The sequence below is a fragment of the Zingiber officinale genome, chromosome 5B (assembly GCF_018446385.1).
Source record: "Zingiber officinale cultivar Zhangliang chromosome 5B, Zo_v1.1, whole genome shotgun sequence".
NCBI lineage: Eukaryota > Viridiplantae > Streptophyta > Magnoliopsida > Zingiberales > Zingiberaceae > Zingiber > Zingiber officinale.
The window spans coordinates 115,454,128-115,468,394 of NC_055995.1; the positions used below are offsets into that span (position 1 = coordinate 115,454,128).

General features: G+C 37.4%; 1 protein-coding gene across 2 annotated transcripts; it reads left to right on the top strand.

The window, feature by feature from the left end:
• The first annotated feature begins 1,503 nt into the window (after positions 1 to 1,503).
• On the top strand, positions 1,504 to 8,871 carry LOC121985442 (protein FLX-like 4). 2 transcript variants are annotated; one of them, XM_042538904.1, is made up of 4 exons: positions 1,504 to 1,724; positions 7,432 to 8,052; positions 8,137 to 8,276; positions 8,363 to 8,871. In XM_042538904.1, the coding sequence occupies exons 2-4, from the start codon at positions 7,505 to 7,507 to the stop codon at positions 8,671 to 8,673; spliced, it is 999 nt and encodes a 332-aa protein (XP_042394838.1). In that variant the 5' UTR covers positions 1,504 to 1,724; positions 7,432 to 7,504; the 3' UTR covers positions 8,674 to 8,871. The 2 variants fall into 2 exon arrangements, with proteins under 2 accessions (XP_042394838.1, XP_042394837.1); XM_042538903.1 differs by having other exon boundaries at positions 7,500 to 8,052.
• Positions 8,872 to 14,267: the final 5,396 nt, after the last annotated feature.

The following is a 14,267-nucleotide window of genomic DNA, read 5'->3' on the forward strand; positions in this document are numbered from 1 at the left end:
AGGTTGTTTTGATGTGATCAAACAAATTAAGTTAGATCCTGTGATTTTTTATCTCTGTGTCTAAGTGTGCAGGAGCTTAGGAGCATAGAAAGTCGAGCGGAAAACGTGGCTAGTGAGAAGGACGGCACGGGAGAGAGCCGATGGACTCTGTGCGTCTGAGGGATGAGGCGCCGTGGAAGAGTACACCGGTGGACGAGAAGAACGTGTGCGACGTTCGAGGGACGAGAAGTCGGAGCGGAAGTCTGCTCGAGGAGAAGGCCAAAATTGGGTTAGGGTGAGTCTTATTTCGGTTGGCCGAAATCACCCAAGCGAGCGGAGCCGGAGCAGAAGACCTGGACCGAGGCAAGCATCACTAGAGCAGTGAGCTTGGACCGAAAAAGTCAACTTTGTTGACTTGAAGGGTTTGAGTGCCCGAAATCCGATCCCATCCTGATCACGTTTGACCGTGATCTGTTGTGGAAGGGATAAAGTTTTATCTCTCTTCAGGCGCTTGGAACCCTTCCAGACACCCCGACTAAGGCTATAAAAGCTAGACAGAACAAGCAATTTCATTTACAACACTTGTGCGCTTTTCATTTTTGTTTAGCTTCTTCATTTTTGTGCTTTCATTGTTGTAAGAGACTTCTTCGCCTAAAAGAGTATTTTAGTGCGCTTCATTTCCTTAGATTAACAACCTCCCAGGTTGTAACTAAGTAAATCTCTTGAGCCTATGTTTTTTTTTTGTTTATTTCTTGTTTTAATTAGTTTTATAAGTGTTCTTTTAAAATCTGAGAAGGATTTGTTTTTGAATTTTTATAGGGTTATTCAACTCACCCTTCTAACCGGTACAACGGTCCCAACACTCAAATGGTTCTTCACTTAACCTACACGATAATTTACGATATGGCTTGCTCATCTACTCGTAATTTGTATATAATTTCCAAAACACAATACATTATATTTATGGAAGATTTAAGAATTTTATAAAAAACTTATATCAATTAAAGCTCAAATAAATAAGTTGCTGTGATCTCAAACAAAGTGCATACATATCCTATCTATCTTAAACATTCTCGGCCGTGTTAAAAATGAGGCCTTTGACATGATAAATATTTAACAATATCAATTAATCACAATTATAATTAATTGCATAGTAATAAATATCTTATCATAGTAATTAAATAATTGACAATAGATTTATCAACTATTTTATGATTAACTTCATAATTAAATTTGAACACCTCTAAGTTCCATGTATATCTAACTCACTTGTATACTATTGAGGGACCAAACATCTTTTATATGTAAAAACATGATAATACTAAGTCAAATGTTCAATCCCACCATAAAATGAAGAGAAACAAATGAGCCGTCCCTATATGTAAGGATTTTTTTTATAAAAGAGGAACAATATTATAAAAGCGTTAATGATAAATCTTTATTTATTATTTTATTTAATTTTAATCATTTTATGAAATATTAAAAATTATAATAATAATAATAAAAATAATTTAGGAAGAAACGACGTTAACAGATCGGTGTCGTCTCTCTTAAATGACGAAGTAAACTCCCGACTTTCCAAACCCTAGACGTGGTCGGTTGCTTCTCTTGTTCTTGCCTTCCCCCGCTCGTCAGGACCGCAAGACAAGGCGTCGGTGATTTCTATCGTTCTCCTCCGTCAACTCGTGATCCGGCGGCCGGCGCGATTGAGGAACCCTTCTTCTGGTTCAACTCTTCTTCAACCTGTAAGTGGAAATCTGGTACTTCCTTTTTCGAGTTTACTGATTTTAAGTTGTAATCTGGTAAGGGGTAAGTGGTAGTCCGGCAAGTTTTGATTGCTAAATTGGACTGCATAACGACTGAATTAGTCGAATGATCTAATCGTTGTGGCGCTCTTAGATCATTTGATCATCTGCAGACATGCTACTATCGTCTCCTGAAGATCACTCACACCTTACATCCCTCAAATCTAAATCCTTAAGGAAACCGAGATTGCCATGGCAAGCATTGCATGGCTTGGAGAGTGCCTTCATTTCCAGCCAATATAAGGCTTTAGTATCTGTGATTCACCAAGTTCTGATCTTGTCTATTTAACCCTGAAGGATTGGCAACATAGTAGAGGAATCCCTATACTTTAACATGGATATGGATACCTGCACGATCCTAAGGGTTGCAAACCAAACAAGTTTATTTTAGAGTCACTTTGGCCATAACATACAGTTCAGATCAACCCTCCAATAAGTCGGCTGCCTTGTCTCCTCATTATTGAACATATCAAACACATTTTAGTTACATTTTTTCCATGGAACACTAAAATCTAGAGCAAGGACTTTACTCAACATATCTACTAGGATATCATGTGTGTTGATACTCTATACCAAAATATCCCCTCGAGATTGTATTACTTACAAAATTATACCTTGCATATCTGTGCTTGGTCCCTTTATGAAATATTTGACCTTTGGTTAAGATATTGCACTTTTGGTGCCACATAACATCATACTTAAATGAGAGGAACACTATAAAGCATTAACTAGATCACCACATGAATTTCTTCATGGCATCTGATATGTCCAAACACAATATGGAATAACAACTCTAACTAATAGAAATATTCCAAGAGAAGAAAAACATAACCCATTGAGAACCTTCTATTTGGATACACAACCAAATCCTGTACATTCTTAAATTGACTCTCTCAACATGCCTAAGAAAATGTACGAACTCGAGTGTAGGTATCTAAATATCCATTTCAATGTTTTCTTGTGTTACTTGAATTTGTTAACCACCAACTCATGACACTAAGTCCATATGCTAAATCATGTCTACTGCAGATCATACATAAATATTTCCCGTTATAACACCTATTGGACATCTCACCTAGATCTCCTTATCCTTCTTTGGTATCTCTTTTGCAAAGAGTGAAGTGATTTACAAAAGGTGTTTTGATTGGCTTGGCAATTCTGAATATCTTGAATTGCTCCATTACTTTCTTATTTTAGCTTTGTAAATAAAAACATTTTTTTCGTTATGCCTCGTGACACGGATTCCCAATATTTCTTCACGTTGCCTAAATCCTTCATGTCAAACTCAGATTCTATGCTCCACAAACTGTTTGTCTTACAGAGATCAATTTTGCCACAAACTTACAATTGTGTCTCCGTGACAATCTTTGGAATATCTTTTTCAAGAGATGTAAATGGATTTGTGTTGTGCTTTTTATTTATCCTTTCTTGTTCAATTTTTGGCCATGATGAACATGTCTTCTCCATCTGATTAAGAGCACATTCAAAATCCATTTTGAGTAGGAATCACCCATATATTCCCTTGCCACCCATATATTTATATACCATAAAGTGAATCTGTTGTCATGATCAGGAATGATTAAACTTAAGTGGCACCTTGATTTTGATTTCAACTTGTTATGAAAAATTGCTTTGCTACTGATTTATTAACAATTCACTATAGATGATTCTATGGCAAAACAACAAAGCAACAGAGAATGGACACAGGGAAGATGCATCAAACATGCACTCATAAGGATTTAATAGGAAGAAAATCACAGGTGTGGAAGTAGATGAAGATCACTAATGGTGGAGAACTATAATGGGTAATAAATTAGCACACGAGGGTGACATAATCAAGAATCCTAACTTTTGAGTCACTCTAACAACTCAATAATTTCTAGAACCAATTCTAATTTCAACAATCTCACTCACTATATGTGACCACAAAATCCTAAGCTAAACTAACACGATGTATTTAGAAAACCTGGCACCGAAAAGTTGTTTGTGATCTCAAACATCAAATGCGCATGTGAGTTTTAGTCACATGTCCGAGGAGGTGTGTATGTTTTTGCTCATGTTTGATAAGGACTGGCTTGATAAGACCTTAGGGACAGGAAGCCTAAGCTTGATATTTCTTGATCCACCATACACTTACTGGTTTGGAACATAAATGATTAGCCTTGATGCATCGTTCACCCTAGCATGGTGCTGATATTTGACTCTAAAGTTGTGCAACCATTTAGGTTTTGCTTTCAAATGATCTATAGCTTCGTTAAACACTTTAATTTGGCACTCCATAAGGTCAACATTATGACTTTTCATTATCATAGCCAGTCGGAGAGATTTGAGTCATGTACCCATACAAACTGAATAATGTATAAGGCTGCAGTGTCTTTTCCATAAAAACAACTATATTTTTTAAATTTGCTCACTAGATTGTTCAATTAGTGCATCTGGCTGTGATTTTCCATTTTGGACTTTGTCCATTAGTCTGTGTTTATTCATTCTTTGTAATTGTGAATTGAAACTCATCTGACTCTAGTGAAAAAAATATTGTTTCATAAATCACTATTGAAATACGAAGTATTTTGTTATTTCATAGAAAAATGTTAAATGTGTTACCTTCAAAGTTGTGTCCTACAAGATGACCTTGATCATGCATAGGCTTGTGAAATTTTTACTGTGTTAAAGAAGTTAAAAGTGATATACTATTCAATCATAAATTTAATAGTTGTCAAGATTCCTTAAATAGTATGGATGGTACATTATTGGGAGACGGTTTGCAAATCTGGCTTAACTTTTTGACTCAGATGAGGAAATTCTGCCTTTGAGGAAATATCATCAAAGGTTATTCACTTTGAAAAGGTAGGAGAAAATCCCCAATGGCGTTGCTAAGATTCCATTAGTAAATTCCCACCATAGTAGATGTTTCAGTGATGATTTACAATATGCATAAGATTCACAGTTTCAAAGATCTGACAAAACTTTCTGATTCAGATGAGGAAATTCTGACCGTGATGAGGAAATACCATCAAAGGTGGTCACTTTGAAGAGGTAGGAGAAAATCCTCAGTGGAGTTGTTAAGATTCCGACAGTAAATTCCCATCTTAGTAGATGCATAAGGTCAAAGTTAGTTATTTTAAATTGTGTGGAACATCTCCAAAGACTCCTAGGCTGAGCTCTCTTAAGCACATGAAAGACATTGCTATGTGTCAAAAGAGAGATGCTAATTATTAAGTGCTTTAGCTTTTCTTTGAGAACTAATCTCTTTGACCAATCAGTAGTATTTTTCACAATTAAGCCTGACATCAACCCTCACAAGGGTCAAGCCCTGTAAAGAAGCAACAAGAGCTCAAAGGGTTTTATGTGAGCCCAACATAGACAAAGGTGAAAAGAGTAATGTCCCAAACTGTAGACAATGTTCTATTGGGCCCAATATGAACCAAAATGAGAAAAGGAATTCATAGGCAATTAAAATTTAGTTTTGAGCCTGTGCAACTCTAACATGAACCAATCTAATGATAACAATGTTACGGACTTTTAAGATGAAGTTTCAAATCCATAGGTGAACAGAGTTGCAAAAACCAACATCCCTGGCCAATGGAGTGGAGTCCTGACTATTTGCGAGCCCAAAATGGGCTAAGCCAAGGAGAGCAATGCCCTTGAATCATACTGACCAGAGCAACACCCTAGTTTAGTTAGAGATTCAAATTCTAGCCAGTAATAAGAGTTTCTACTTTGACCGAGACCCTTGAATCAAACTGAACTGAGCAGAAGCAATGCCCTAGTTGAGTTAGATGTTCATCAAACCCTTGATAGCCCAATGTGAACTAGCTGAGAAGAGCAATGCCCCTGGTTGGTAAGACAGTCTTGAATCTTACTAGTCCAACATGACTAATGTAAGAACAGCAATCTGTTGAATGGCAAGATGGAGTTTCTACTTCATACATTTTAATACAAACCAAGGTGAGAAGAGCAATCTCATAGGCCAAGCAATGTACTAGACCTAAGATGGGACTTTACACAGGTTAAAACATCCTATGTCCTAGCTCGATCAGACATAGATTGACTTTATAAGCCCAACTCAGACTGACCCATAAGTTGGATGATGAAGTCAAAATTCTCACCCAAGGTTGGAGGAAAGCCCAACACTAATCCTAAAGTTGGAGGACATGCAAAAATTTTGAGCCAAGGTCTATTAATGTGGAGAATTTCATCCTAATTTATATTTTTCTTTTTTTTCTTCTTTTAGTTTCCTCTTCAGGAGAATATACTTAGTGAAGTATTTAAGATGAAAATTGTTTTATTTTAGGGTGTTAAATGGTTTTAGTGAGATCTAAATTAGATAACGGAATAGTTTTAGTAGGAGTTTAATTTATATTGGTTTAATTCCTAATTTGCAATTTGTTTTTTTTTCCTATTTGTTGGGGACTATAAAAGAGGTCTGATCCAATATGTTTTTGATCTCCAAGTAAATAATGTTTCTCTTTCTAAGTTTTCATTGGTAGCTATTCCTTCTGTCGTGCCAATTTTGTTTCAATTCATTGGGCGACATTGAGTTTGATTTTGGCGTGCATCAATTTGGAATCAAAACATCCTCGGATCAATTTGGTATCAGAGCATTCTCGTGTTGCATCAATTTGGAATCAAAACATCCTTAATGCTACATCAATAGGACTTAATTTTAATATACAAACATTGGGTCTGTAGATGTAAAATCACAATCATGATATTAAAATTTAAGGTAGAGGGGGCTTGACTACCTATGGAAATAATTCTAACAAATATCTCCATCTGAACTTGTATGGTTGGAATATCCTCAATGCACTTGTAACTTTCATAAGAATCTTTAACAAGTGTATGCTACTTGTGCTAGCACAAGTTGTTTAAGTCATTTTTTATTTTGTTCAATATGAAAATTGTAGTAAATCCATTGCACTGGAAAGCTATATCTAAAGCAATAAAAACCTTTTAAAACTCTTGTGTTTCTTTTCCCTCCATCTCTTGCTTGATCCACAAATTATGGCAAATCCACCCATACTGGAAGCAAAACTGCTAAATCTCATGCCCACCAGGCTATGGTGCAGCGGCAGGGCACCCATGCACTCTCCTAAGTGTCCACGGTTTGATTTCCAGCTACGATGCATTGTAGGACATTTTCCTCTAGTGGGATGACAAACTTGGAATATTGGGTTGTCTGCTGTGAGCACCTCTGGATTTATCGGCGAGTGAGAAATTTCTGTGGGGTGGGGCTGGGCTGGTCATCCCAGGATTAAATACTTGGTGCTGGCTAAAAAAAAAAAGAAACCACTAAATCTCATGGAATGATTTGATTTGGAATTTTCTAATATGATCATAGGAAAAACGTTATGTCTTATGAATCAGGAAAACCAAATGACAGCATTATGACCTCTTGTTGTCGTTAAAACTAAATGTTCGGTCAAATCTGCAGGGGACATTAATTTGTCGACTTTCAGATGAGAGGAAGAGTGATGTGCATATCAGTTATGTGTGACAATTTCTGAATAGTTAATATTTATTTGTTTAAAGACTCTATGAACATTTTGCATGCAACCAGTTCATGCTCTTTGAATGAATGCATGGTTGACCAAATCTCTCAAGATATGGACCTTGAAAGCACTCTTTTGTAATTTTACTTTTTCAGAATACTTCCAAAAAGTCATGTTTTGCTCGATGAATATACACATTTAAAACCTGCATAATCTTGATTAGAAACAATGGATGCCCACGGACGAATACCATCAGCTCATGGGGGGCGGACTATCCAAGCACCTGGAATGATGCGGCATGGCCCTCTTCCTGGGCTTGGTCCATCTGATCCCCACATTAGAGATCCCCTTCCACTTGAGCTCCTTGAGAAAAAGGTTGTAATTCAAGGAGCTGAGATGGAAAAACTTGCACGAGAAAATCAGAGACTGGCATCTAGTAACGTAACAATGAGACAGGAGCTTGTTGCTACTCAAAAAGAAATGCAGAGCCTGCAAGCTCATCTTGGAAACATTCGATCTGAAAGTGATATCAAAGTTAGAGGATTGCTGGAAAAACTTGGAAAAATGGAAGCTGATATCTATGCAGGTGATGTCCTCAAAATGGAATTCCAGCAAGCACACTCAGAGGCACAGAGGTTGTTTATTGGCAATCAAGAACTGACTGCGGAAATGAAGCTTGTGACAGAAGAACTAGAGACCTTGTCAGTTGGCACCAAAAAGTTGCCCGATTTACAATCTGAGTTAGATGGTTTGAGACAGGAGCACCAGAAACTACGGTATGTATTTTGTGATTTTTGTATCTAATGGAAATTCTCTACTTCCTAAGGATGTCACTAGACTCCATGTTGTTTTGGCAAAAGCACTACTTTTGAGTATGAGAAGGGTAGAAATGTCGAGCAAGTGGAGCGGATGCGATCCATGGAAAGGAACCTGATGTCCATGGCAAGCGAAATTGAGAAGTTAAGAGCTGAAATAGCAAGTGCTCAACAAAGAACAGCTCGTAATTGCTTTCATCTTGCCCTCATTATCTTTCAACTAATTATTTGATCGTTTCTTTCATAGATTTCTTCATTAACTTTTATGTAGCACCAAACGCTCATGGGCACGCCTACCCACAAGCAGCAAACCAATATGGAGCTACATATCCACCACCACAAGCAGCAAACCAACATGGAGGTGCATACCCTCCAGCTGCTGGACATGCCTTAGTGTACGCCGGTGGTTATGGTACCGGTCTCAGTTACACCGATGCTGGTTTTGATTATGCTAATTCTTCCTACTATTCTGAAGCATATGGAAGACCTCATACCCACATAAGTGGAACACCTGCTGAAGGCATTATTCCTTATAGTGGCACAGGTAATCTCGGCAGTATGAACACTTACAGAGGGCCTTAGCCCCATTGATCTGTAAGAAGCGATGCATTTCAGTCGGATTGGTGTGATTTGACAATCCATTGTATAAGGTGTATTTGTCGATCTGAACCCAGTTTTAGCATTATATGTTTTGCTACTTAAACATGCTGCAATTGAATTTCTGTAGCGTGTTTTTAGAAAACAAGAATGAGAATTGCCAGAAGATGATTTCAGGTGAAATGCTCAGTGACAAAGCGTTCTCACGGTTCTTTAGCTTCCCATGTTTGATGTTTGCTCATGATTTTACTAATTCCTTTGTGATTTATTTTAGTTCTTGTGAGTTTTTCATTCCATTGTAGAAAGAGTAATCATGTTACCTATCACAATATGCATCCTGCATTGGATAGCATGCTATTAAATGTTCTAAATTTACTTTTAGTGTGTAAATGTGAAGAGAACAGAATTACATCAGATAGTTTACATATACTTTGATGTCGTCCGTTGGATACAGTTGCACATTTATAATTTAGTTGAGTCAAAATGAGTAGATGTGATGAATCCTTCTGTTTCTTGCTAGCTTAGCTGAGCAAGCTTATCCATCTGTTTTTTTGGATTCGCTAACCTTCTTTGAGGGTATCTGAAAGGTTGGAAGGATATTAAGAGGACAATTTGATAGAAATTAGGGAGGTGCTTTGGTTGGGCAAAGATCTGTTTAGGTTTATGAGTACTCTTATATAAACTTGAATACCATGTCTTTCATTAACCATTTTGTCTTCTTGATTATCGATAGAATCATGCCAGAAGTATCGTCAATTAGCATTATTGATGCTTTAGGTCTGTTGGATAGGTTAGAACTAAGTATCATCGGCCACAGTTTGATGTATCATTTGCATTTTAGATGCATTATTCAAGTAGGGATATAATCTCAGGTGAGACTAAAGATCCATTTATGTCATGTTTACTTGGGAGGATGAATTTAAAAATTAAGGAAAGTTTTTTGCGTGGAAATTTTTTTTGGTGTTTATTTCATGAAAAAGGATAAATTATTTATTTTTGTTGTATAGAATATTAGACTTCTATCCGTTGATTAATTTTTAGATATTTTTGCATTTGTCCAAATTAGATGGAAGCAACTTTTCTTGTTTTGTTGCATTTGCCTCAGCTGGGGGCGGATCTTCTGGTCCGCAAAGACTGTACTAATTCATAGTCCAACCTTTACATTGGTGGGAGGCAATCCCCTTGTCCCAGTCCAAGAGCGGACCAAGACAAAGGGATCAGAGGATTCGGTCCCGCCTCAGCTGCGCAAGCCACGAGGGGTCCTATGTGGGCGGCACTACTAGGCTGGCGTAGCACGACTACTTGATGCGGCCCTATGGAGCCGCCTTGCATAGTGACAATGCATGACCACTCGTGTAACTTGCGTGGCTGACATTGTGCAGTCCTGTGCAGGCGACCTTGCGTGATCGCCTTGCGCGGGCGACATTGCACTCCCGCCTTGCGCGGGCAACCTTGCGCGATCGCCTTGCGCGAGCGACATTGCATGATCGCCTTGCACAGGCGACATTGTGTGATAGCCTCGTGGGTTAACATTGGGCGACTGCCTCATGTTGCCTTGTGTGGGTGGCATTGTGAGATTGCCTTGTGTGGGTGACATTGTGTGATAGCTTAGCGTGGCCCTGCTAGCCTCCTCATGCAGGGTGGCTTTATACGGTTGTTCGCGTGACCCGGTGCGAGCGACATTGTATGATCGCCTCATATGGCCTTTTACAGGCGGCATTGTGCGACCACCTCAAGTGGCCTAGCGCAACCTCATTGAATAGGGCCACATTGAACGGTTGCTCATGTGGACCTGCGCAGACGACATTGGGCAACTCCCTCACGTGGCCTCCTCATGCAGGGCCACATTGTACGACCACTCATGTAGCCTTGCACAGGTAGCATTGAGCAACTGTCTCGCATAGAATGACATTGCATGGCCGCTCACACAGCCTTATGCAGGCGGAATTGCAATGGTGCCTCACACAACCCTAAGAGCATCTAGGGTGGAAGCTTTTTCGAAGCTTTCATTGTGACGTGGATGCCACGAAGGAGCTCTCTCCCATAGTGGGAGAGAGCTCCTTTGTTGATTTCGAGGAAGCGGCTTCGTGAACACGGAGCCACTTCTTTATTAAATATTTGTTTTATTTCTATTTAAAGAAAAAATATTAAAATATTAAAAACAAAAATGATGAGAAATATGAGGGAGATGGGAGAGAATATTATAAAAAATTTATAAAAAATTATTAATTTAAATTTTATAAAAAAGTAATTATATATAATATAAAATATGTAGAATTGTGGAATCTATAAAAGAGTTGTTGAAATATTTTTTTTCGATAGTAAAGAGATGTGTGAGGTTTTATACTTTTGATGTGGTACGGATATGACAATGAAAAAAATACATATATAAAAATTATTTTTTAAAAAAAGGAGCCTCACTAGAGGTGGGATCGTATGCACCGACCCCATCTTGACAGCCCCGAATCTATCCATGATTATAAATGCCCTAAGTAAGGGGGCATATATAGGCATCCCTCCTTTTTTTTGTTTTTTGCGTTTTAATTCCTTCCCTCCTCAATCCGCACCTTTTAGTAAGGTAACTAAAAAAACGGGCAGAAGTTCCTGAACCCTAAAAAAAATTGTCTATAAACTTTACACAAATGTCACTGGTTAAAATGTTTTTCTACTTATTTATTGAACTCGAAATTATATTTTGAAAACTTATATATTGCACGTGGAGAATAATATTTAGCTCTAATTCATTTCACTTCAAGATGTTGAATTTCCAGCTTCCAGATATTGGAAATATCTCCCCTAAAATAATTTTAAATTGATATTTATTTTTTAAAAATTAGTAACATGTATTTAATATTTATGATGTTATTTAACACATGGAGATCAATATTAACCTAACATTGAGAATAAGTTTACTATATTGAATTTTATTTTTTTAAAAAAAACTATGATGACTTTGTATTGTTTTTTTAAAGCTCTTACGTATCAAACTATTATAAATTATTGCATTGAAAAGAAATACGGGATTTTAGTTAGAAGCTTAGCAAAAGATGTTTTTCAACCAATTTTAAGTAATTTTCCAAAAACAAAAATATAATTTTTGAGAGAATTTCTAATAGTTTTGTTTTAGTATATTTTGTAGGATTAAGTTCACGTGGTGAACTAAATCTGATTATGGATGGGCTTAATCTTCATGTGATGAGTTTATACTTGATTAACATCGAACTAATTGTCATTAAAGAAAATAAATTCTAATTAAATAATCTAATACTTAATTGCATGTAAAGGGAGTTTGAATTAAATAAATATGGATTCAATATATAGATCTAATAACTTAGTTCATTAACATTTATGAGTTGGTAATGATAGATAGACTTTAAGGTGGATGATCCCTATAGAATGAGCTTGATATATAAGAGAAGATGCTTATTGATTAGGGCATGTTCTTGAGCTTCTTCATTGACCTCCTCTCTTCCCTAATAAGAAGGAATATAGATTGTCGCTGCCTACTTCTGTAGAAGATTATTCCGTGCTTACATGAACTTCGGCGATAAGTAAGAAGCACTAGTCCTTAGTGATGGATTCAAGTCAGCTCTTCGCTAGCTATTGTTTCAATTTTCTATATTGCTTTAAAGATTGATAATAGTTAGATCCTCTTGTAGATGCATCCTTTAGTTTGTTATTAATGTATCACAATTCAAATAATTGGTATTAGAGCTAAGGATTAGCTTATTGTTAGTTTTAAATGATTTGACATGTATACATTATTTTTTTACATTTGATTTCATATGGATAAACGAAATTGATGTATATCCGTTGAATGTAGTATGGATAGATTAGGATTTAACCTATGAATCGAGTTTTTTGCATTATCCATGAAGAACACGATTGGCAGCATGGTTTTAGTGTTCTTTTGGTTGAAAAATCATAATCAGAAATCATATTTTTTTTTTAGTTATCAATCGATTGAGTAATCAATTGGTGTTCACTAATCAATTACCATACAAGTTCAATCGATTAAGATACCCAAAATTGCGAACAGAGAATTCCCAAATCGATTGGGCTAATCGATTGGTGTTTACCAATCGATTAGCATGAGCACCAATCAATTGGGATTGCCAAATCGCGATGAAGGTTCCCAAATCGATTGGGCTAATCGATTGATGTGTACCAATCTATTAGCATGAGGGTCATTTGATTGTGATTGCCAGATCGCGACAGGGTTCCAAATCAATTGGGTTGATCGATTGGTGTTCACCAATTGATTACTCGAACATGATTTGCAAACATAGATTTTCAAAATCGATTGGGTGATTGATTGACATTCAATAATTAATTACCATGAGGAGTCAATCGATATGGAATTTGATGACGCCCACATAGAGTTTCTGAATCGATCGGCTGATCGACTGATATTTACTAATCGATTGGACAATCAATTATAGTTCATTAAGTTGTCCACAGATGGTCTCTAAATCGATCAGCGAATCGATTGACGTTCCTGAATCAATTACACCAATCGATTAGAGTGGATGAACTACAAACAGTGACCTTCGGAATCGATCAAGGGATCGATTGTTGTGTACTAATTAATTGTCAATGTTGGGCAATCGATTAGTCTATTCTTATTTGGCTCAGTTTTTAACAGTTTTTATTGGATTCTTCTTTGCTCTTACTGCCTAATGGAACATATACTATTGCCAAAGTGAGAACTATTGGGGATGCTAGGAGTATTAGCGTATGGGGATGTATATCCATGTCAGATACATATTTAAGAAAGTTTACAAATTAAGTTAAACTTCTAAGTCATGCACATTGTTATGCCAGATACATATTGTCCACTTTGGGTCTAGCCCTCATGGCTTTTCTTTTAGCCTCTCCCCAAAAGGCCTTATGCCAATGGGGATATCTTACATTCTTTTAAACCCATGATCTTTACCAGATCTTTCCAATGTGGGAGTTTGATTGAATTCCAATAATCCTCCTCTCAAACGAAGGGCCACAATTACTCTCATGGTCCAGAACCCCCCCTTCGCGCAAGATCCTGTCACCCTGACATGCTCTGGGCCTCCCTGCAAGCATCTGCATCCAGTCACTCTTGACCTGCTTCGCGTCTCCTCGCAAGCATCCGATCATTCTAACCTACTTCGGGCCTCCCCACGAGCATCTGGTCACTCATGACTTGCTTCGGACCTCCCCGTGAGCATTCGGTCACCCTGAGCTACTCGTTTCTACCCAAATATCTGGTCACCCTCACCTGCTCCAGGGCCTTCCCACAAGCATCCGGTCATTCATGACCAGATTCGAGCCTACCCTCAACTTAATTCAAGGCTACCCCACATTGCATCTGGTCTGGACCATGACTCTGATACCATTTGTTGTGCCCAAAGAATGTCCACATATCTCTACAATGACATGATATTATCTACTTTGGGCCTAGACTCTCATATCTTTGCTCTTGGGCTCTCTCTAAAAGACCTTATGCCAATGGAGATATCCTATATCCTTTTAAACCCATAATCTTTACCAAATCTTTTCAATGTGAAACTTTGATTGAATTCTAACACGTGTAATATGTTGGC

Excerpts from the sequence above, each read along its gene's own strand:
- LOC121985442 (XM_042538904.1), top strand. The coding sequence starts at position 7,505 with ATGGATGCCCACGGACGAATACCATCAGCTCATGGGGGGCGGACTATC. Across the intron at positions 8,053-8,136 it reads CAGGAGCACCAGAAACTACG|CACTACTTTTGAGTATGAGA; the intron begins GTATGTATTTTG and ends TTTTGGCAAAAG. Across the intron at positions 8,277-8,362 it reads TGCTCAACAAAGAACAGCTC|CACCAAACGCTCATGGGCAC; the intron begins GTAATTGCTTTC and ends ACTTTTATGTAG.